Below are 23,711 nucleotides of genomic sequence, written 5' to 3' on the forward strand. Positions count from 1 at the left end.
GTTCATTCCTAAAAAAGTTTTAACGGTCATAAATTCAGTTCTCTCCTGCAACTATTTTAATAGCTCTTTTCCTCATTTGGGAACATTTAATGACTTCTTATGGTGCTTAAAGCAAAAATGATAGACAAAGGACGTGAAGGTTCCATGAAGGTTCTAGCAACAAAGATATGGAAAAAGAAAAGAATAAAAACTGTTTAGTCATGCAACACGGATAAGCTTATTGGCATTTTATTGCCACTTTTCTCTCGTTTGCAGAACCTGATGCCTCATATTGAACCAAAATATTATTAATTAACCAGCCATTCCTTGGCTGCAATAATCACACTAACTGTGTTTAGTCCAAAGAGTTTCTGCAATCTGGCTGCAATTATGTATGTACCTGCCATTGGCAGATTGGTTAACAAACAATGCAATAAGAGATAACAACAAAGGATAAAGCATCGGTTTTGATGTTGAGCTTTACAGTCAAGAGCAGCAGATGAAGGAAGCAGAAGGGCTTTAAGGTATGTCATTCCTTCTATTGCATCCAAGTTTCTGGAGATCTTTACCTCACTGTTGGGTACACATCACACAACAGCACTTAAATTTATAAATTATAAAGCTTTATTTCCAAGGTCTCAGGCCTTGGGGGAGATCATGGGGTAGGGTAGGGTTTGATGACAAGAATTTTAATAAAATTCTAGTTTTCAGAAAAATGAACGTTACTTTTAATGACTCCTAATCAACGTGTATTCAGGCAATATTAAAGGGAACTCAGGAGAGAAACTGCTGGAATATAATTTCCTCATTGTAAAGAACAGGCCTTAAGATGTATGCTTTTCAATACACAGTATAGTTGCAGACATTAAATACAATATTCTCTGGGGGAGTAACAATAACCATAATATTAAAAATGGTTATAAATTTTGATATTAATGGAGAAAACATGAATAGCCCTATGCTATTTATAAAAGCTTCTTTATTAATCACCATACTGAAAAGCACTTAACTATCTAAGTATTAGCTTCACCCTTCTGCGGTCTGTTGATGAGCCAGTATTGTTTTTACTCTTCATTCCTGCGGCTGTGGGATTTCCATGAATAGGGATAGAGGTGGGATGATAGGTTATACTTGGAAGAGATGGGAAACAAGAATATACAATAGACTTAAACTGTTATTTCACACAAACAAAACCTTCTTCTAAAGTATTTTTCGTTCCTTTGGGTCATCACTAAAACATGTGAAAGTGTTTTGATATGCCAGTGCAATGCACGTGTATTGCCACACTTTCTTGCTTTGACTAAAAAGAACCAATTTATCTGTATTTAAGGCTGTTTCACAAGGTTAACTGTTCCTAACCAAATGTAAAATGCAGTAGCTGCTGCCAATGTATATTGATCTGGATGCTGGAGATTAGTTTTAATTAGTTTTATTGCTGGTGCGCAGTTCGATGTTAATGGTACGGTGGTGTTCTCCGCACAGGGCTGAGCAGGTGGCTCTGCAGCCAGCACAGCCTCCTCGGCGCAGCGCGCCTAGCTCCGCTGTGCCTCACAAAAAAGCAATATGGGGCAACCCCCAAGTTTTAGACAGCCTTTTAAGGCACTGACTCCACCTACGTCCCCTCCCTCCTTTCCCTTGCGATTTCAGCAGCAACCGGTGTACCTCTCATGGCAGTTTCTTCTGCTTCCACTGAACTGCACCCCCTGTGAAATGCCATGGGATTGCACGCATGACATATTGGTCCACTTTACAAATAAGTAACTTGCCCTGTTACCTATGTCTTGCCTTTCCCATGTGTCACGAGCGTGCACTCAGAGCTCATTAGAGGTTTGGTCAAGTACGTTTTTAACAAATCAACACCCTGCTTTCTAAAACAGGATACAGTTTGTGTTTGTCCTAAAGAAGGAAAGAAAATTTGCCAAAAAACCAAACCAAAACAAAAAAACAGAAAACAAAAAACAAACGGGGAAGGGGATTTTGTTTGTCTTCCGTTTCAGGAATTGCAGTAACATGTAAGAAATTCTATAGTTAATCTCAGGAGAAAATTGTTCTTTGTGTGTAAAGTGGTTTACAGGGAACAAATACATTTCTCAGTGATTGCCCACTAGTGTAATAAAGCAGTAATCTGTGCTGTGTGAATTATCCTGAATAGGAGATTTATTGCACGTAGTCCTTAAGGAGTGTGTTATTTAAACCCTGGGATTAGGGGACATGGTTTAAAACCTGAATCGTTTCTAGATTTTGCTAATTTATTAAATTAGTAATGTAATGTACAGAGTTTTCAAAGCTGTTACTTCTGTTTTACCAATGGTGTTTCTGTGGGTCTAGATGGGCAAGAAGAAGCTCAGTGGGCTGGAACTCACCCTGGTCGTGCTCTTCTTCCTGGTGCTGATCATAACCTGTGTCCTCATTGGGCTTTTAGCATCAGGACAACCCGGAGTTAAAACTACAGGTGAGTACTTCCCATTGCTGCTGTAGGACCAGAGCAAAAACCCTGAGTGGGAACTGCTCATCTCTGCTTGCTGAGACTAATGTAAATAGCATAGAGCTTCAGGAACTAACTGTAGGCATCATTTCTGTCACTGTTTGATTCAGACTTTTCAAAAACGTGGACATTCAAGTGATGAAAAAAAAAAAAAGCACTGTAAAGTACAAACTCTCAGTGCTCTCGGTGTCACTGTTATATTCTTATCATTGCTCAAAGGTGAACCATGGTCATTCCTTCCTACAGATAATATGACTAAAGTTACCAGTCATGTACATAATAAATAGTGTGACTCAGAATTTATTGTCGTGAAAAAACTTTTATCCCTTCCTCTCAAGACTGGACTTGTTTTATAAAGATAGAATTCGTATGATTTCAACATTTTTGAATATAAAAAAGACAGCACTGAAAAAAAGAAAAGGGATCAAGGAGGCTCTGTGGGAGCAGCCAAATTGTGTGGAACATACATTATAGCCATAGAGACCTATAGTGTTTCCTGCTAATGTACAGGTACAGTAGAAACCACTTGTCTTACAGGGATGTGATATAGAGCGTTCTGCTTTACTTACAGTTCCATTTTGTGTGAGTAAACCCATTTACACACAGTGACTGAAGCAAAAAGCTTGGAGGTGTAAATGTCAGTAAAATAAAAATAATTGCTAGTACATAACAATCATCTTAGTGTTTTAGTATAGCTGCCCATACAGACATCTGCGTATTTTCTGCCTGTTTCTGTCACAAGATGAGTATGAGTCTCCCTGGGCAAAAAGTGGAAGTGAGTATATTGCAGATAATGCAAACAGGCAAGTCTGTGTATTTGTGTGCATCTCAGCCTGAGACAAGATTTCTATGCTTTGTAGTTCTCGTTCCAAATATATACAGTGTTCCAAAATGTGTCAAGCAAAAAACCAAAACAACCATCGTGTACCCTGTTGTCTACTAAAGTTGCCAAGAGGTCACCTTAAATTTGGTCTGACAAATCTGAAATCTAATGGAGCATCTTAATGGAGCTTTAAGGTACTTTTACCTGATGCTCTAATTCAAGCTGCTGTGGAAGAACAGTATTTCAGGGGAAGGAGCACCTGTGAAAGCAGCAGCACAGTACCATTTAAGAAAAAGAAAAGTCCTTCCAATTTTAATTTAGCATATATTTTCACAAGAAGCAATGAATATTGAGCTACAGGACTTTACTGAAAACTGGATTAATGTATACCTTAAGAAATAAAATTATCGATGTCACCCATATGTTCAAAAACTAAAAAAAAACTTATCTGAAATAGTTGTCTGCAATTTTTCAAAGGTAAGATAAATCATGCTACCAATAGTTTACACTCATTTGAATCTATGTTAATGGTCAGAGTATACATTTTGGAAATCCTGGTAATAACCCATTAATTTATTTCCCTAACAGAATTTACGCCAAAATGTCCGAACATATTAATAGCAGAGAGAATTGACTGCATCCCGGATCAAGTAGCGACAAAGGTCTGAAAACATTCTAGAAAAAATCAGAAGATAGGCTTTATGCCATAGAGCCTCATGGTTAATTACAAAAAATTAACTTGTCTCTAGTATATCAGTTGTTTTCTTAACCTTTTTTAATCTGTGATTGTCTGAACACTTTGCAGGCAAGTGTAGCTCCTGTATAACCCATTTTGGCCCATTGACAGAAGGTCTAATTATTCTAGCCACTGTAGCAGTTTGTTGTCAAAGGTTGAAGACCACTGCCAAAGTACTCCCCAGCGGTTTGGTTTTGGGAGAGGTGGAAACAAAGTTAGTCAGACATCAAGCAGTTAAAAAAAGTCACTCTTTACTCTTATCGGCTTTGCCTGAACAGTTTCTTTTTGTCTGATGGTCAAGTACTAACATTTATAATAGTTCAGAAATAGCAGGTGAAGATGCACTTTACCCAGATTCACAAGACTTTTTTATAATATGAGAGACATGGTCACAGTTTCCTTTCAAAACCAATTTGAATCTCAGTGTCTTCCTTTCTTGGTTGTGGTGTCTCTTATCTGGGAGAGCACAGAGTTTAGAAATGACCTTTTGGCTTAAGAATCTATGAGTTAAGATTCCCAGTGAAAAGTGTCATGTTAATTTTTCAGTGGTCTCACATTCAGAACATTTTTTGTAGTGGCTGGTCTTGAAAGGCTTTTATTATTATTTTTATTATCATTATTATTTTTCATCTTTACGATGGATGTTCTCATTTTCTGATGGAAGCTGGTGGATGCCTGACATCTTTCCTTGGTCTCAGGGGGCAGCTTAGGAGAAAAAACAGTGAATATATTATGATGTGTGATGTTTATGTCATTCACAGAGGTATAAAAAAATTATTAACCGGCTGTCTCAATCTCTGAGGAAATTCCAGTCTAATTCCAGAAATGACAGTTGTTAAAACTTCTGTCATGCCATGGGTTTTGTTATGATATATAGTTCAATAAAGTCCTGCAGGCGAACAGGTTAGTAAAGGCTCAAATCGCAGCCTGTTCCTCTACTCTTTCAGTTCCTTCACCCCCCCAGGAGCAAGCACACCACGGCAGGAGCAGTCGTGCAGATCACTTTAATCTTTAATTACTACCTTTGAACCAGTCACCCCACATTAGTGCTGCACTCATCATACAGAAAATGAGTAGGATTGCAGAAGATAGAAGCATGGAAAGCAAATAGATATTTATTAACTGATCACAGGGTTGACGAAGATAGACTTGCTGAAAGAAGGTAGATATTTATTAACTATTCACTGCTGTGGAAAATTGCCATGAAGTTTGATTAGACAAGAAGAACGCACCAGTAACAAATGAACTACCATGAGTGCAATATTGTACTACTGTACTACTGTAGTGCAATATTGGACTGATACCTCTGAAAGCTTGGGGGAAGGGTGTATTGTTGTTTTCATTTTGGTTTGTGTGGGTTTTTTCCCCAAATATCCTGCTGGCAAAGGTTTGTTTGGGTGCATATAAGGGAAATATTTTAGTGCAGCATATAAATTAGCTATTCTTTTAATCCTTGGTGCTCAGTTCAATGTTCAGAAGCCATCTTATACTGTACCCCAGCGTAAAATGTTTCCTTGTATCCAGGATTATTTCTAATTAAGCTTTGACTTTCTCTTCGGCTTTATTGGGTATTGGTATTTATTACGCAGTTTTTATAGCTCATATGCTGTGATCAGCTCACATCTTTATTTACACTAAAAGATAGCTTTTATAACATCCTCTCCAGTGTCTTTGGATGAACTCTGCTCCTTTCCCTGTGTCAGGCATAACTGCTCTTGCACTTCTGTATTTACTTCCTTATGCAGTGAGCTCAATGTGCCACAAAAATACAGAGCTATAGCTTGCAAATCCACTAGAATAAGATCTAGCTAGAAGAATATCACTGGACTGTAAAGTAACTGCTGAAAATAGTCAACAAGTACTCATGAGAAGCAGCTGGGGAAAAAGAAAAGCATGCTTATGAAGTTGGGAACACAGATGCTTGAACTACCAGACTTTAGGAAAATCTATTGTTCAAGCTATTCTGCGTTGCATGGGATAGTCACTGGTCTAGGAAGGGATAAGAGGATGGAGGTAGCAACTCTGTTCTTCTGTATTTGGGATATTTCCCTATGCATGAAGGAAATGAAGTAAAGGAAGTCAGGGACCAAAGCTGTGATCTGTGCAGTCTTGGAGTGGGTTGGTGCTTCTTCTCTTTTACTCTGAAATAGTTTATAAAATGGGAAATAGGGAGCTTTCATGGTGGGAGTTGGGAAGGTGGAAAGTGAGCATGAGTTTTTCACAGCCTTAGAAAGTGCATTGATTTGTGGATCAGTGTGGGGGAAAATGAAACCTAATGAAAATGACAGCAGACATTTTCTGATGTGATGAGTCCATGACAGAGAGATAAACATTTCTCTGTTTGGTAAATCTGGGTTTTAACTTGTGTGGTCTTGCAGAGATTTCTGTGCTCCATGCAATTGCTACCAAATAAATGCACTAAGACTTCCCAAGCCAGTGGCTCTGAGAGGTCCCTCTGTGCTTTCCTTCAGCACTTGCCTGATTTCTGGGCTGGAGCTGGCTTATCTTTGCTCTGTTCGGAGGCTGAGAAAAGCATTTGACCTGCACCAACCAGGTTGGGCTCTACAACCCCAAACCAAGTGCCACCAAGGACAGCAGCAATAGAGATTTTGGACCATCTCAACCTGTTTCAAGCAGCAGAATATTTTGAATAAGCATGGCACAAACACCAAAAACATTTGAGCACAATCAGATGAAGGCAAAAACAGCTTCCATCAGTGAGCAGGTGGAGGGAAAGGTGTTGAAGGTCTGCATGTTGCATTTGGATACCTGAGATCACTTAGGGACACTGCCCTTTGCCCTCAGTGAATCTTCTTGTATTACTGCTGCCCTTTGCCCTAAGTAATAAGGTGGGTTTTTAATGTGAGAAAATGTGTGGAAACTTAGTGATGTATTAGCCAAATCTTATCTTCAAACATAAAACTCACGCAAACAGCACGTGAATAAGTTAATTCCTAACAGCAAAGCAAAGGTACTGTAGTTTATTAGACTACTACTGAAAGGTAGCGTAAAAGTTGGTGCCACTACACTGAGATATATGCTTTAAATAATAGGTTTATTTGCTTGAGGTTTTTTGAGAAAAAAAGCTGGTTTATCTCAATTTGAGGTTCTGCAGAAGCAATCTGAAAATTTCTGATATTGGAAAATTACATTAAAACATAGAAATTATACATGATGATCAATTATGCATATGTAGATTTTTAACCAGATGTTTGCCAGATGTTAAGCCAACTATAACTTTTACCACGTCTCCAGTGTGTGACTTTTGCTCAGACTATGCTGCAACTGTCACAGCTCAAATGTTTCAATAATTCCTTTTAAATGTTCATTTTGCCTGTGGATCTTGTGGTTTTAAGAAAGAATGAATGTCTAATAAGCAAGTTTCTACTCTGAATCCAAACAAAAAGCCTTTCTATTTAGTGTATTCTGTGCCACTGAATTCACTCAATAGAGTTTCAGAGAAGGAGTTGGTCTGGTTGCAGATATTATTAAGGTTTCTGGTGTTTGGGGTAAAATACACTCCATGTGCATTTTAACTGTTTTAGTACAGAGGATTTATTTGTGTAAAATCAGCTCATTTATGCCCTTCATGTCCTTGAATCAGAGCACCTGCACCCTGCGTGGCTGCTGCTGGAGTCCCGAGAGCGATACCAGTGTGCCCTGGTGTTTTTTCCCTTCAAATCATGGGTACAAAGTGGATGGGTCGACAAGATCAACCCAGGCAGGTAAGCTGCAGGCTGAGCTTCCCAGTTTATGCACTTGCCAGTGTCCGATTCAACACGATAACATTGCAACATGTGTTTTTTCCCAAGGCTTTGAGACTACATTAACAAGGTTGCCATCACCTTCCCTCTTTGGAAATGATATCAACACTGTCCTCCTCACGGGAGAGTATCAGACACCAAATCGCTTCCGGTTCAAGGTTAATCTTTTTTCTGTACTGTTTTAAGTTTCATGTTCTGTGCAAGTTTTTAGGCTGGCTGTACTGTGCAGTGAGGTTAGGAGGGCTGTATTAATCCCTCTGATGCGCTCTCATGACTTCCACTGAAGTTCTTGGCTCCTTCTTTCTTTGTCCTCTCTGCTGTTGCAATGCATCAGGTTAATGAGGGTTTAGCACAGTGGGATTTCTGCATGAAAAATTACTGAGACCTTTGAAAAGCTCAGCTTTTATATTATCTACCTTTTTTCCTTATGATAGGAAAATGCTGGGGATAAATGTATTTACTTACTTTTTATTTATGGCCTGGCCATATCCCTCAATCATTATGACAGACAACGTTAGCTCTTCTAATGATTTCTGTTTTCTATGGAAAACTCAACAGTCCGTGCCCTGAATGTGGGGTATCGATGGGTTCTAAGGTTGAGCCGGGCTTCTTCTGTGGGAGACCTTCCTCTTGGGGTGGGTTTCTGCTGAGCCAGGCAAACACAGGGTCAAATATCATTAGGGAAATGAATCATAGAATCATAGAATAGTTTGGGTTGGAAGAGACCTCTAAAGGTCATCTAGTCCATCCCCCTGCAATAAGCAGGGACATCTTCAACCAGATCAAGTTGCTCAGAACCCCGTCCAACCTGACTTTGAATGTTTCCAGGGGTGGGGCATCTACCACCTCTCTGGGCAACCTGTTCTAGTGTTTTGCCACCCGCATTGTAAAAAACGTCATCCTTATATCCAGTTTAAATCTACCCTCTCTTAGTTTAAAACCATTACCCCTTGTCCTATTGCAATAGGTGCTGCTAAAAAGTTAGTTTCCATCTTTCTTATAAGCTCCCTTTAAGTACTGAAAGGCTGCAATAAGATGTCCCCACAGCCTTCTCTTCTCCAGGCTGAATAACCCCAACTCTCTCAGCCTGTCTTCATAGGACAGGTGTTCCATCTCCCTAATCATTTTTGTGGCCCTCCTCTGGACCTGCTCCAACAGGGCCATGTCTTTCCTGTGCTGAAGGCTCCAGAGCTGGACGCAGAGCTCCAGCTGGCATCTCACCAGAGCAGAGTAGAGGGGCAGAATCACCTCCTTTGGCCTGCTAGCCATGCTTCTTTTGATGCAGCCCAGGATATTGTTGGCCTTCTGGGCTGCAAGCGCACGTTGCCAGCTCACGTCCAGCTTTTCATCCACCAGTACCCCCAAGTCCTTCTCCTCAGGGCTGCTCTAAATCCCTTCATCCCCCAGCCTGTATTGATACTGCGGGTTGCCTCAATGCAGGTGCAGGACCCTGCACTTGGCCTTGTTGAACCTCATGAGGTTCACAAGGGCCTACTTCTGAAGCTTGTCCAGGTCCCTCTGGATGGCATCCCGTCCCTCAGACGTGTCAACCACACCACTCAGCTTGCTGTTGTTTGCAAACTTGCTGAGGGTGCACTCGATCCTACTGTCTATATCATTGATGAAGATATTAAACAGCACTGGTCCCAGTACAGACCCCTGAGGGACACCATTGGCACCAGCCTCCATCTGGACATTGAGCCGTTGACCACTATTGAGCCATTGCATCCACCACTTGGGACACCACTTGTCACCAACCTACATCAACCATTGAGCTGTTGCATTCACCCTCTGGATGCAACCATCCAACCAATTCCTCATCCACCAAACAGTCCACCCATCAAATCCATATCTCTCCAATTTTTGGTGGATGAAAATGAGTGATGAAAATTGGAACTGAATATCAACAAAGGCAGAAGAGAAGACTGGGATAGGGGTGGGGGCTATCCTAAGCCAGAACTGTGTGTTAATGGTGGAAAATGTTTCAATTAGGTATTAGTTTTTAAAGGCCCAACACTTCTGTTGTTTAAATATGTGCAGATTACTGATCCTAAAACACAAAGATTTGAAGTCCCCCATGAGCACGTGCGATCTTTCACTGGATCCGCAGCCTCCAATTTAAACTACAAAGTGGATGTGAAGCAGGACCCCTTTGGCATTGTGGTGACCAGAGTGAGCAACGGTAGAGTGCTGTAAGTAATGTTGGTACTTTTGCTGAATAACATGGGTGTCATTGGTTTCCTCTGAAAGCGCAAGTTACCACACAAGCAATGTATGTCCAGGATGCCACGTGTGAGGTGCCCTCTTGGACATGTAATCTACTTCTTTTCTGTTGACTGATGTGTGTTCTCCAAGGACTTTTGTGAGGCTTTGGAAATAAATTCCGTGATATAGAGAGCTCTGTCTAAAAGGTGTTTGGTGTGGCTCTCTGTTCACTTTCCCCTGATACTAGGGAAATCTTTACAGCTAATTTGTTCCATCCATTTGTGTAATTTTTATTATCTGAAGGACTCCTTGCCAGTGCTTCAAATCACATGGGAGCACTCTTCCTTGCATTGTTTATTTTATTTGTCACAATCATGTTGAAACCTTGAATCATCAAAACCAGGTTGCCCCTTAGACCTATGATATCCAAGAATAGCTGGTGCAAGCCACTGATAAGCTGGTCATGTAATGCTGTGTAGTGGTGTAATCCCAGCCAGCAACTAAGCACCACACAGCTGCTTGCTCACTCCCCCTCGGTCAGCTGTCCCAGCTGTGTCCCCTCCCAGCTTCTTCTGCCCCCCCCCCCCCCCGCCCCCAGCCTGCTCATGGGTGGGGTGAGGAGCAGAAAAGACCTTGACTCTGTGTAAGCACTGCTCAGCAGTAACGAAAACATCCCTGCATCCCTGTGTTATCAACACTGTTTCCAGCACAAAGCCAAAACATAGCCCCATACTGGCTACTGTGAAGAAAATTACCCCTACCCCAGCCAAAACCAGCACATGCTGTAAGTAAAATATTTGATGGACTTGTATATTGCGTGCTTTCATCCCATTTATGTTCTAAAAGTAAATAAGTAAAACCTACAAACCGAATGGCATGGCTTTCAGACCCATTAGAAGGGGGAAGTGTCAGGATGAACATGCTTATTAAATCAGTCCAAGAATGATTACCTGCCAGAGTGCTAGGCCAGTTGGATTATCAGTGCTTCAAGTTTAATTAATTAGCAATTACTTCTGTGCTCTTATTAGTATTGTTTTCTTGCTTAGAATCCTCCATAATGATTGATTTGCAATTATAGAGAGCACAAAAGATGGACTTGGTATTCAGTAGTGCATGACTGATTAAACAGGTATATGGAGGGGGAATAAGAAATCTAGTCCAACAGAAACACGTTGAAACAGTGCTCTGGAAGATTGTTTGTATTTTCCTTAGGCTGCTGTTTAATTTGATAAAAGTGGTTGCGTTTTCTGTCTCTAAACAAACAAATGACAATGCTTGACTCTGAGGATCTCAAAGAAAGCAGTTGTTAGCATGGGATAAGGGCAGCCCCTCAGAGATAAATCCTTGATAAATTTGTTTACAGAAGATGAGTGCTTTCCCCCAACTCTTGAACAACCAAACTTAAGGGAAGCCTCTTTGGAAAAGGAAGAGTAGGGATCAATGTTTTATTGCAGTTCATCACAAAAGTCCTAATTATCCAGACAGTTATGAAGCCTATGACCTTCCATCATCGTTTGTTATGCTTGAGGCCCCCAAAAGAGTTAGAGTTCTGATTGACCTATTCTCATCATCATTTGTGAGACAACCTGAAAGATTACCATAGCTCTATTGGAAAGACAAACTTTCCCCTCCAAAAAAAGCTACTTTCAGTACAGTTTGTGAGCAGATATGCAAGACATTAAATCTTGGAACGGAATCATTAAAACTGGACAGGAATACATCAGATGAGGATTTGACTTAGGAAGCCTCTGTCAAGTGTTAGTACTTTTAACTTTAAAAAAAAAGAAAAGGTGATATGAGCAGATTAAAATTGTAGCAAGCACCTGGTTTTCTCTCTTGTTTGTGCAGTGTTTGCACTTAGTGTTTGCTAATGCACTGTGTATTTATTCAATAGTTTAAGGACCTCTTTATGCATAAAAGAATTCACTGATAATGACATACTCATAATGATAAATGCAGTTATAGTGTACTAATACATCTGAAGTGATAAAGTCCCTTAAGATTAATGTGACTGTTTGTGTAAAGTCAAGAGAAAGTTGTGTTACTCTCCTCTATATGAGTGTCCTGACTGTTAAATGTCACAAATATCACAGGAAAATACAATTGTAAAAAGTTTCTAATTAAAACTACATCAAGTGAGTAGATAAAAACATATTCCTTTGAACCGGTGTATGATATTAATACACATCAAGGTAGTGTGCCATCTTAAAGTAAGTCATTTTCTCTGCTTTTGGGGAAAGACTGCGTTTCTGCAGACCCCCGTAAGCTCTTGGTTTAATGAAGCTGAAGATAACCTTCAAATCTGAGGATCAGCTTCATTCCAGTTGCTCTCTGCTTTGAATCTGGTTTAACTCACAGTTACATTCTATTTATGACTGTTTCATTTAAAAAGTGATGACTGATGGAAACTGAAGCTACTTCCAGGTAGGGGTCAATTTTGATATGTTTTCCAATTCAAAATGTTCAAAATCTTAGAAGAATGAAAGAGGAAAATGAACATGCCACAGGAGATGTGATCGCCATCAACTGGGGTTTGAACTATGCAAAGGATCACGTTATGCCTTTAATCTGTGCTCATCTATGCTTGGTTTATTTGAGAGCTAGCACGTAGCCATAGTCTGCCTTTCCTTATAGTCACTGGCCTAGCAGGACTCAAGAACTCTTGTTCATTTTGGCTGGGAAGCAAAAGCTGCAATTGATTTGCAGAATCTGATGGAGTGGATTATTTTTGTGTTTCTGTCCACCCACGGAAATGTTCCATCTGCCCCGCTGCTGTGAGTGGCCACAGAGAGTGGATTCAGGATTCAGCGCAACAGATGCAGGGTGGGAAACTTTGGTGGAAGAGGGGAGTGCAAATGTACCCCTGAAAATGAGTATGGCCACTCGTGTGAGAGGTTTCTATAGGATCAATAGGCACCGCTCATCTCCTCTTCTGTGCAAGGGTCACTCTGTTCCAGCCTCGCACCATCCTGCCTCCCTCTGCTTCAGCTCCCTGATGGACACCTGAACCTGCTATCCTGCTCTAACTTAAAGGAGTTGATTACGGCAACAATTCTTGTAAAATATTTTTTTTTAACTTGTTTCATCAGGTTTGATACTACCATAGGACCACTGCAGTATGCTGACCAGTTTTTACAGCTATCAATCAAACTACCTAGCAGCAACATTTATGGTGTGGGAGAGCATGTGCATAAGCAGTACCGGCATGATGTTAACTGGAAAACCTGGCCTATGTTCAGCAGGGATATCGGCCCCTCTGGAGTAAGGACTGGTTTTATTACGCTTTGTTACTTGCAGATGACATCTGGAATCCAAGCCTATTATACAGTGGACACATTAATAATATCCACTGAGTTTTTCCCCAAAGACTTTTCAGGCATTGCATGTTATTACTAAAAGCTAGATGCTACTGATGGAAGTTCCCTGAGGAATAGCCTTTTATAAATATTTTGATTCTTGTGTTGAGATGTGGTTGAAAACCAGTGGATAAACATTAATATATGAGACTCTTCAGTTTCTACTGATAAACAAAATCAATAACAATATGTGCTAATGCACTGCTGTGTGCAGCATTCAGTACAGATGACACATGCTTCTTCAGTTAACATCCTTGTAGCTCAGCAAATGATGGAAAAGTTCTCCTTAACAGCTGTCTCTTTACAAGATAAAATATGTCTGTCAGCAGTTATTTGTTTCTATAGTCTTTATGGCTGTCTCTTTCCAAAACGATTTCTGTGGCACCCACTTTCAATAATTGTAAGACTATTTGTCGCTGTTACCTCAGTTTCATAAAGCAACAACCTGTATGCTTTACTTTGAGAGAGCACTTCAGTATTTTTTGCTGAGATAGGACCTAGGTACTGAAATAGAGGGTGAGACCACTATATATAATTAATTAATAGTTTGGAATTTGCACCTCTTACCTTGAGGCACCTTATCACTATCTTCTCTGGTTGAAGATAGTTCTTACCTGAATAGCTCTATTGAGTGTTGACTCATTAAGTTAAACTAACGATGAACAGAATCAAGGTAGGCTAATTTCAAATTGCTCAAGTCCTGTTTCTCATTAATTTGTTCTGAGTTTTCATTTGCAGGGGAAGAAGCACAGCTATGAAAACAACTGTTATCATTTCTAGGTTTTTGGTGCTAATAATAATGGCAAAAAACATTAAAAAGGAAATAAAAAAGAAGCAAGGCACTCTCTTATTTCCACAGATTAGACGTAAAAATGATTGCCTTGCAGGATTAAGAGAAACATAGATTAGATATAAAATCTAATCTCTGTTGAAAGGTGATGAAAACACACTTCATGTTCTATTGTTCGCTTGGTGTGCATATATTTTACCCAGAAATAGTACTGCAATATATACAGACTTGCCTGAAGATCCATCATATCTGCTTGCTTATGTTATCTATATGTTTGGGGAAACTTTTGTTTTAATGGAAAGTGTTCTCGTAAAGGAGAAGAATGCCAGGAAAGAGAAAACAGAACTGTAGGAAGGTGTCAGGATTTTTATTTTTGTTGTTTGCTCTATTTTGAGAAGTTTCAAGTGCTTCCTGGGATGTATTTTGAAATATCCCAGAACCGATACTGCTATTAGATTTTAATCAGCTTACTTTTCCTTTTTGTCCTTTAAGGCAATGCATAACTTATATGGAGTTCAAACGTTCTTCCTGTGTTTGGAAGACAGCACTGGAGCCTCCTTTGGTGTTTTTCTAATGAATAGCAATGCCATGGGTAAGAAAGCTTTCTCTGTAGCTCTGAGCATTGCAGTTAAATATCTTTTTAAATGATCTGTGGGACTGGGATCAAAACTGTAGTGTTCAGCGTACGTGACATAAACAGTAAGTAGCGCACAGTTAACTAAAAATTTAAAGATAAAAGGTTGAGCCATTGCATTTCTTCTGATTTTCTTCTCTGTAGGGTGTAAAGGAGTGGAAATATGGGCATTTGAGAGTCATCTGAATACATTTCCCCTTCATTGCAAGTTCAATTAATGGTTTTGGGTTTCTTAGGTGTTTTTTGTTTGTGTTTTGTTTTTTTGTTTTTTTTTTTTTTCTTAAATGTATTTTCTAATAATCAATTAGAAGATTACAAAGTTGTTTTAGAATCAGCTGGTATTCATAATTGGTTTTGTGCATTCTTGTCTGGCAGAGTTTGTGGTGCAGCCTGCTCCAGCGGTGACCTACAGAACCACTGGTGGGATCCTTGATTTCTATATGTTCTTGGGGAACACTCCAGAGCAAGTAGTTCAGGAGTACCTGCAGGTACCTTTAGCTAGAGAGACTAAGCATTGAACAGATTTTTAAAAGTGCTTGGGATTTTTTGGTGGTTTTTGTGTTTTTTTGTTTTTTTGTTTTTTTCCTCACAGCTTTCTATGACAGTATGTCTTCACTATGTTATCTATTAACTCAAAATATGACTTGGTATATATTTAACTAAGAATAGCTGTTAGCATGTCTCTAATGTGACTGCTGTCATTAGTAATAGCTAGCTGGGATTAAGCTGGGGTGTAGATGTTTTTAGCCGGCCTGTTATGGGCAGCTGAAACTTAAGCTCTACTTTTGCTGGAGATGCTGGAGCAGAGACCATACAGCAGCTCAAGGCCTAGAGAAGTTTGTATCTGCTAAATTCATCAATCTGTATGGCCTGACTGGTTTACACAGTGGTCATTGGAGCAAGAGATGGTCTACATGGAATAACTTATGCTTCCTTGCTGGGGCTCACTCTTGTTATAAGGACAAATTCCTGTTCATATGGCAATATTACAGGGTAGATAATGTGCTTACAGGTATGTCATGATTCTTATGGTCATAAGATATCACTGATATCTTTTGTACTTTTTGAGATCCACTTACGTTTCACGGACACCTTAAAGAATGGGCATTGTCCCAAAATATTTGTATTTCTTAAAATAAAACAAAAATAATAGAAAAATATTACATTTGGGAGTGGGCTGCTTATTTCACACACTCAAGCTTAGTGTATGTTATTCAAACAGATTTGAGGAGTATGGATCTAGGGAAATGATGATACATGGGATTTTTGCTCTCAACTTGCAGCTCGTGGGATTGCCAGCATTGCCCTCCTACTGGAGCCTGGGCTTCCAGCTCAGCCGCTGGAATTACGGTTCTCTGGATGAGGTGAAGAGAGTTGTGGAGAGAAACAGAGCGATTGGACTCCCTTATGTAAGTATGGGGTTTGAGGAGGGCAGCAACCCTGTGAAGGCAGAGCTCTGCAGGAGAAATGACCCTGAGATCCTGACCATGGTGTTCCTCAACTGGTTCATTTAACATCAGTTTAAATTAGTAAATTTCTAATATACAGGCTTCTGGTGTCAAAGGCTTTTATGCATTTTAATGGTAGACCCATTATCAGAATGTGGGACATGGTGGGGCTTAATTACAGTAAGTTATATTTGAGAACTTTATTGTAATACTTTTTCAGGTGTACTTTCCAACTATATCCACTTATCTTCTCATGTTACCTAATCCATGATTTTTTTTTTTTTTTTAATTGTCCTGTGGACAATTATGGAACCATATATTATTCTTAACTGACAGTCAAAGGTAAAGTACGATTAACTTTTAAAATTAGATTTCAGATTACATTAGCCTGATGGCTTAAATAGAATAAAAAAACCCTAATGTTAAGCTAAGAGTTCAGGAAGAAATGTTTGGATTTAAGGCGATAGCTCTTGAAGTCAGGCAACTGCAATGAAATAGTCACATGTCCTAGGGCTATTAGAAAGGATGCCACTATACACATTCATTTAAATTCTATTAATGTTAAATGCAGGTCTTTTTAGACACAAAAGATGTGTCAGTACCATTAATTAGGGCTGTAAGTATGAGATGAGATGCACATTGTTTGCAAGTGGTCGTGACAGCATACTTTCTGCCAGGCTGCAGTAAAGTCCTAACAGTAAATTCACTATAGGACAAATGGAAATTGTCAGAAGAAGTTGTGTCGGACTCATATACAAAATCTTAACATACCACTTCTCATGTTAAAGCTGAAATCCTTTCTCTTTCAGGATGCTCAGATCACTGATATTGACTATATGGAGGAAAAGAAAGATTTTACTTATGACAAAGTGAAGTTTCGAGATCTCCCTACTTTTGCAGCTTATATGCATGACTATGGCCAAAAATATATTATCATATTGGTAAGCATATAACTATTTCTTTTTCCCTTGTAAATATATCATTATAACTATTTATTATTATTTGCTTATTCTATGTAATTATTACATTTATTACCCAACATTCTAGTAGTCTATAATAATGGAGTGTATCCTGTTTTCTTCTTATTTTTTGTTTTGTAATTTTTTTTTAGGATCCTGCTATTAGCATACACAATCTAGCTGACGGTAGTCCATATGAAAGCTACATCAGAGGAGAGAGCAAAAAAGTCTGGGTTAATGAATCAGATGGAGTAACAGCATTAATTGGGGAGGTAATTGCGTTTTTATAAAATTGAACTTGGTCTGTTGTCACTGTTATGGTTTAATTTAGGTCAGGGGGCTCCTTTTAAACTTTCGTTTTCTAAGTTGCTTCTTTCAGTAAAATTACCTGCCAATGAGAATTAAGTTTGTAAGGTCTCATTTAGGATATGATACTTCTCAGCCTTTCTTGATTTTTTTTTTTTGCAATTTTTTACATTAAATAAAAAGGAAAACTAAGGTAGCTTGAAGGCTCAAGGGACAACTCACCAGCCAGCTTCTATTTATTTTCAGTAGTGACTGAAGAGCCAGCTCCCACATTATCCTTTTAATTTATAATTTTGACTTCTATTGAGAAATTTTTCTCAATAGTGTGTATTGTTCCTTGTATGACTTAAAAGAAAAGCAATTGAAAACTCCAAAGTTAAGAAACTCATACTCTTTCTGCCTTCTTTCTGCATGCAAGCTATTGTCAGTCTAGCAGTCTGTTGTTCAAAAGTCTTCATCAGGGCACTATATTAGCACTGCCCTTGATGGCTAACTATGGGGGTCCTTGTGGACAACAGGCTGAACACGAGTCAGCAGTTTCATACTGCAGCAGCGAAAGCAAATTGGATCCCAGGCTTCGTTGTCAGGGGCATTACTAGCGGAAACAGAGATGTGATCATCCCACTCTACTCAGTGCTTGCCAAGGCTGCACCTGGAGTACTGTGTCCAGTTCTGGTCCCCACAATTCAAAAAAGACACAGACAGACTGGAGAGGTTCCAAAGGAGGGCCACAAAAATGTTCAAAGGGCTGGAGGACCATCAGGTCCTATTAGGAAAGACTGAAGGAATTAGGTCTTTTCTCCCTAGAGAAGAGAAGGCTCAGGGAGGACTACTTCACAGTATTCCAGTACTTAACGGGCAGCTACAAAGAGGACAGAGGCTCTGTCTTCACAAGGAACCACAAGGAGAACATGAGGGCCAACAGGTACAAGTTGCACTGGAAATTTTTTAGAGTAAGAACAATCAATCACTGGAACACCCTCCCCAGGGTCATAGTAGAGTCCCCATCACTGGAGCTTTTCAAGATGCAATTGGACAGAGTGCTAGATGATCTCTTCTGGGTTCTCTTTCCCATGACAGGTGGGACCAGATGATCTTTCAAGGTCCCTTGCAACTAGGGCTGTTCTATGATTCTATGAACTCTTTTTAATATCATTAAAAGTTTAATTATTTCCCTTTTAATATTGCAGGTTTGGCCAGGGGAAACTGTGTTCCCAGACTTCACCAACCCAGACTGCACTAGCTGGTGGGTGGATGAATGCAAACAGTTTTATAATGTAGTGCCGTATGATGGGATCTGGATTGTAAGTAATTCAGAACTTTCATTTTTATTTTTAAAAATAAGCAAGGATAGATGTTTATCAAATTCATTTTGCATTGAATTTGAAAAGGGTGTTTGCTATTACTAACCTGAAATCAGTGCAGGATTGTGTATGTCTTCTGGTGTTGAATTCTAAATTTTAATTTGAATCATTAATCGTGGCATTTAAATGATTAGTGTGCTGTTTTTTGGATGTTCAGTGACACTTTAAAATGCTTCAATTGATGAAGGCAGATGCTAGCACACTCTTGTACTCAGAATGGCAATATTTGGAGACCTGCATACCTGCTCAGTGAATGTGTCCTAAACAGGTCCTGAATACAGGGTATAATACATATAACCTATGTATCTGTGCTCCAAGTAGCTCATGGAATTTCCAGTTAGTGAATCTGCAATTGCTGTTGCAGATAAGGATTTGGAAAAATCAGGCTCCCTAGACAGGTTTTCCCACAAAAGGACTAAAATAGTCTGGCACAGTGGATTTTAGGTACAGTTCATGGAAATCAGATGAGATTAAGACCTATTTTGACTGACCAGATTAGAAGCTTTATTACATGATATTCCTTTAAAATAAAAGTAGGTGCCTGAAGGAAATCTGTACTTAAACTTCTCAATCCTTATGTCAGTGCCTTCTTCCCTTTATTCTTTTAGTGTTTTTCCTACTTCCTTTTACTTAAAAATAAATATTTCAAAAGAAAACAAGAATCTACTGAATATTTTGCCATGCATTTTAAAAAGCTGTAACAATTTTATATTAACCTGTATAGCAAAATACAGTCCTTCAGCTGCTATGTGATAGAATGAGTTTTTCTCACTTATTTTTGCTGACTCTGGTTCCATCAAGTCAAGCTATGAAGTGTAAGACTGCATAGATCTCTTACAGAGAGCAAATAATTTGAGTAAAGCAAATTGGTAACTGGACTACAGTGCCTCTGTGATGAATTTTCTCTCTTCTTCCATGCATGCTTTTCCTGCAGCATGTTCAGGGATGCACATAGAAATGCACTTACAGAACTGCCAATAAAATATTCATGGAAGGAGACAGCAAATTTTGAAAGTATAATGGCTTGGAAAGTACTATAAAACAGATGTTTAAGAATATCTAGTCACCTTGTGTATTTTGACAGAAAGTCACAAAGTACTTTTGCTGGTTCTGCATTTCTCTCCAAACACATGCTCCATACCAAAGGCATTTCCTTGAGAGATGCGCAGAGTTGGTCATAGGTAGGGAGAAGGTATACATGAGCACCTCTTGCAATTTCTTTCTGTGGAGGGATAAGGTGCAGCTCTTGCAACATGACACTCACCTGCATATAGAAGTATGTCCAGCACTGAGACCTACATTAGTACAGGAATGGACCAGGTTAGTATCCGAGTTATACCATTCTTGCCTAATTGTATGGTAATAGTTCTAAGTAGTTATTCCTTAAAGAATAAGAGAATAGAACATAAGACTTTGTTAGGAAAATGTACTTGAGGAAACTTCATTACATTCTGCATCTTATCTTTTCAGGATATGAATGAAGTGTCCAACTTCGTTAAAGGCTCAAAAAATGGTTGTGCGCAGAATGACTTAAACTATCCTCCTTTCACTCCCAGTAAGTCCATCTACTTTAAGCAGAAAGCAAAATACCAAAAAGTTTATGAATTGCTGTGCAATTGGCTACAAAGATGCCAAGTGATTTTAGTGTAGTTCTTATGGATGGGGTTTGAACATTACTATTGACAGAAAATACCGGTATACTTTGGCCCTCGTCAAAGGTGTGGCTTATATAACTGACTTTTTTTCCTTTTCAAATTATTACTGAATATTGTTGTTGCCTTAATTATGTCTGGTAATATAATGATCTTCTTTTACTATCAGTAATTTTTGAGATGTATGCAGAACTAAAACGGAGTTCATAGTTTGTATTAAGTAGTAGGTTTAATTAACCATTGCCAACGTGTTGTCAGATAATGATTCAGAAATTTAGAGCGTAGTTCTCAATTATTCCTTGCATGGGTGCAAAGCTCAAGAGTAGAAAAGGTCACAGAGCACAGATCAAACCAGCAGCCAAGAGTAGCATTTTGGTTTTGTAGTAGTAATACTGGCCTTAGTGTGAACTTAATGTTTGAGAGAAAAAAGGACTTGAATGTCATGAATGTGCATTAAAGAAAAGACTGCAAATATTCATAATAAAAATGTACTTTAAAAGTGATGTTTCTATTCCTTTATTGAAGGTATTCTTGATAAACTCATGTTTTCCAAGACACTTTGTATGGATGCAGTGCAGAAGTGGGGGAAACATTATGATGTCCACAATCTTTATGGATATTCCATGGCCATATCAACACAAAAGTAAGGAATGAATCCTAAAATCTTCACAAAAAGTTTTCAGAACAGTACATGGCCTGCATTTTCCAAAACAGCAAGAGATTTCACTTCTAAAGGAACCCAATTCCTGGAAGATACTACCCAATGCAGCTAAGGCAAAATCTGCTAACTAAAGTCGGCAGTAAAAGCCATACATTGGTTGTCAAAGCTATACAGAAAGATTATTTAAAATTAATCTCTTGAACTTTGCTAAAAGACACCTGGTTAACTGTAAAGGAGTCCATGGCCCTGGATGAATAACTATTGTAAATCAGTCAGTGTAAATCTGCCTTATATAAAACTATTAATGTCCGAGTTGTCTTTTTTCCTTTGTATAATTCCAGTCTCGCTTCCTTTTAAGAGTCATTGAAGCACTGTTTCCTGGAAAACGAAGCTTCCTTATTTCGAGGTCTACTTATATCGGATCAGGAAAGCACACAGGACACTGGCTGGGAGATAATGCAGCAACATGGGATCACTTAAAATGGGCAATACCTGGAATGTTGGACTTTAACCTCTTTGGAATTCCTTATGTATGACATAAGTTTGTGACACCCTTTCAAAATATACCGATAAACAGTAACTACTTCTGTGGTAACGGATTATCTAATGAAATGCTATCTTACATTTTCATCTCCAAATTAATCCCCTTTAGGAATCTGGTTTTAATATTTTTTTCCAATTATTGATTTTTGGTTTAGGCCACTTATTTTGATTACTGTGGCTGTGTGTATATGGTGAGATAAATGTGGGTAACAAACATATTATCTTAAATATCCCAATCTACCTGCTACTTCTAGTAATTTTTAAATGCTACTAATTGATGGGAAACACTTCTCTTTTTCTTATCATTTCAAATTAGAGACATCCATTTATAAGGCAAATAGCCAAAATCCTTTCTGTGATTTAAATTTGTATGACTCTTGAGCTTTTTTCCTAATGTATGTGTATTAGCATCAAACAGGAAGGTAAAGGTTTGGAAGAAATAGAACGATGGGCAGTGTTAGCTAGTAATCAGTTTAATTTTTTGTACAACATAGTTGAATTTGAAAGAAGAAAGCTACAAATGTGTTGAATGGCTCAGTCACTGGCTAGCATTTAAGGTTGAATTAATGCATCTCTGAAAACTAGAAGTTTTGTGTAGAGATTAGAGGTGCAGCATACTGCACATCCAACACATTCTGTTTTTATTTAAAGATTGGAGCAGATATTTGTGGTTTCTTTGACAACACCACAGAAGAACTTTGCAGACGATGGATGCAAGTAGGAGCATTTTACCCATTTTCCAGGAATCACAATTGTGAAGGATTCATAGTAAGTTGCACTTTCTCTTACAAAATGCTTTGTGTTACACTAGCACATTCCCTTTAATAGTATTACTAGTAATCATTAATATCACTGATGATTACGTAGCTGACCAGTTTGAAAATGCCAGAACCTTAAGCTCTCTTTAAGAAATCCTAGATCTGAGAGGTTCAGCTTCATGAGGGTTAATTGCATGTACTTGAGACTATACTTTTTTGGCAACAGTTTCGTCACCATTAGTTGTGCCTACCACCAAAGGCAAGCACTCACTGCTGTGTGACCCTTCAGACTGACTCTTGAGAGCCCTTTAGCATGTACTTGACTGCACGCCAGGATGAAACCTGGGCTAACCCTGCTGCGCCCTCAATCCAGATGGGCAAGGAGGGATGTGCAGTGCAAAGCACAGGGAGCCTGGAGGAGCAGAACCTCAGGTCACACCACCCAGAAGGCAAACACCGTGCAGATGTACAGAAATAAGCAGCCACTTTTCATGTGTTTGGCAGAGTGTTTTCTGCATGATGAAAATAATCATCATCTGATATTTGTTTTCAGCCTCAGGATCCAGCTGTCTTTGGACCTGATTCACTTTTGGTGAACACCTCCAAGTATTACTTGAACATTCGCTACACTTTGCTGCCCTACCTGTATACACTCTTTTATAAAGCTCATACTCAAGGAGACACAGTTGTACGGCCAGTTTTGCATGAGTAAGTTTACTCCTCAGCCCTTGTGATAATTTTATGAGGAATAAAAAAATGGGACACATCAAGTGTGGTTAGGGACTATCTAAACACTGATGTAGTCTGTGAGAAGGCACATTGGACTATATATAGACAGCTTCTCAGTTCATGAAATACCTTTTTGGAGTAATCAGAAGAGTAATCAAAAAACCGTCTGTAATTTCTGCGTATACGCATACATTATTGTCAGTCACTCTTACGAGTTGCTATGAGATGTTATTGCCAGCTCATCAAATTATTCTCCACCATCATATACATGTATTAGAATATATGTTTCCTTGCCTGGAAACTCTTGAATAAGCTGTGTCAAGAACACACGCACGCCTACACTTTCACACATGGGTAGAGAATACTAAGTAAACTAGTACGACCTTACCTTCTCACCTTCAGATTGCCTCGGATTAAAAAAACAAGCAAACAAACAAACAAACAAACAAAAAAGGCCATTTTGGTTGGATGCTCTTTAGTCATGATTCTAGACAATGGGCACCCTGAAATATTGGGATT

The 23,711-nt window shown here is 39.0% G+C and overlaps 1 protein-coding gene across 1 annotated transcript in view; it reads left to right on the forward strand.

Moving 5' to 3' along the window:
- The first annotated feature begins 338 nt into the window (after window positions 1–338).
- The window catches only part of SI (sucrase-isomaltase), a 54,908-nt gene continuing 31,535 nt past the window's right edge, over window positions 339–23,711 (forward strand). The window contains 18 exon segments of the mRNA XM_087739650.1: window positions 339–503; window positions 2,308–2,431; window positions 3,876–3,949; window positions 7,628–7,748; window positions 7,836–7,945; window positions 9,828–9,979; window positions 13,082–13,253; window positions 14,631–14,730; window positions 15,148–15,260; window positions 16,056–16,181; window positions 17,030–17,161; window positions 17,332–17,451; window positions 18,676–18,789; window positions 20,320–20,404; window positions 21,027–21,144; window positions 21,521–21,692; window positions 22,357–22,473; window positions 23,017–23,171. Of these exon segments, the coding sequence (XP_087595776.1) occupies window positions 2,308–2,431; window positions 3,876–3,949; window positions 7,628–7,748; window positions 7,836–7,945; window positions 9,828–9,979; window positions 13,082–13,253; window positions 14,631–14,730; window positions 15,148–15,260; window positions 16,056–16,181; window positions 17,030–17,161; window positions 17,332–17,451; window positions 18,676–18,789; window positions 20,320–20,404; window positions 21,027–21,144; window positions 21,521–21,692; window positions 22,357–22,473; window positions 23,017–23,171 (2,105 nt within the window). The 5' untranslated portion in view covers window positions 339–503.

Source organism: Nipponia nippon, unplaced genomic scaffold (assembly GCF_047370975.1).
Source record: "Nipponia nippon isolate SJK-2023a ecotype South Korea unplaced genomic scaffold, ASM4737097v1 scaffold_7, whole genome shotgun sequence".
Classification (NCBI taxonomy): Eukaryota; Metazoa; Chordata; class Aves; order Pelecaniformes; family Threskiornithidae; genus Nipponia; species Nipponia nippon.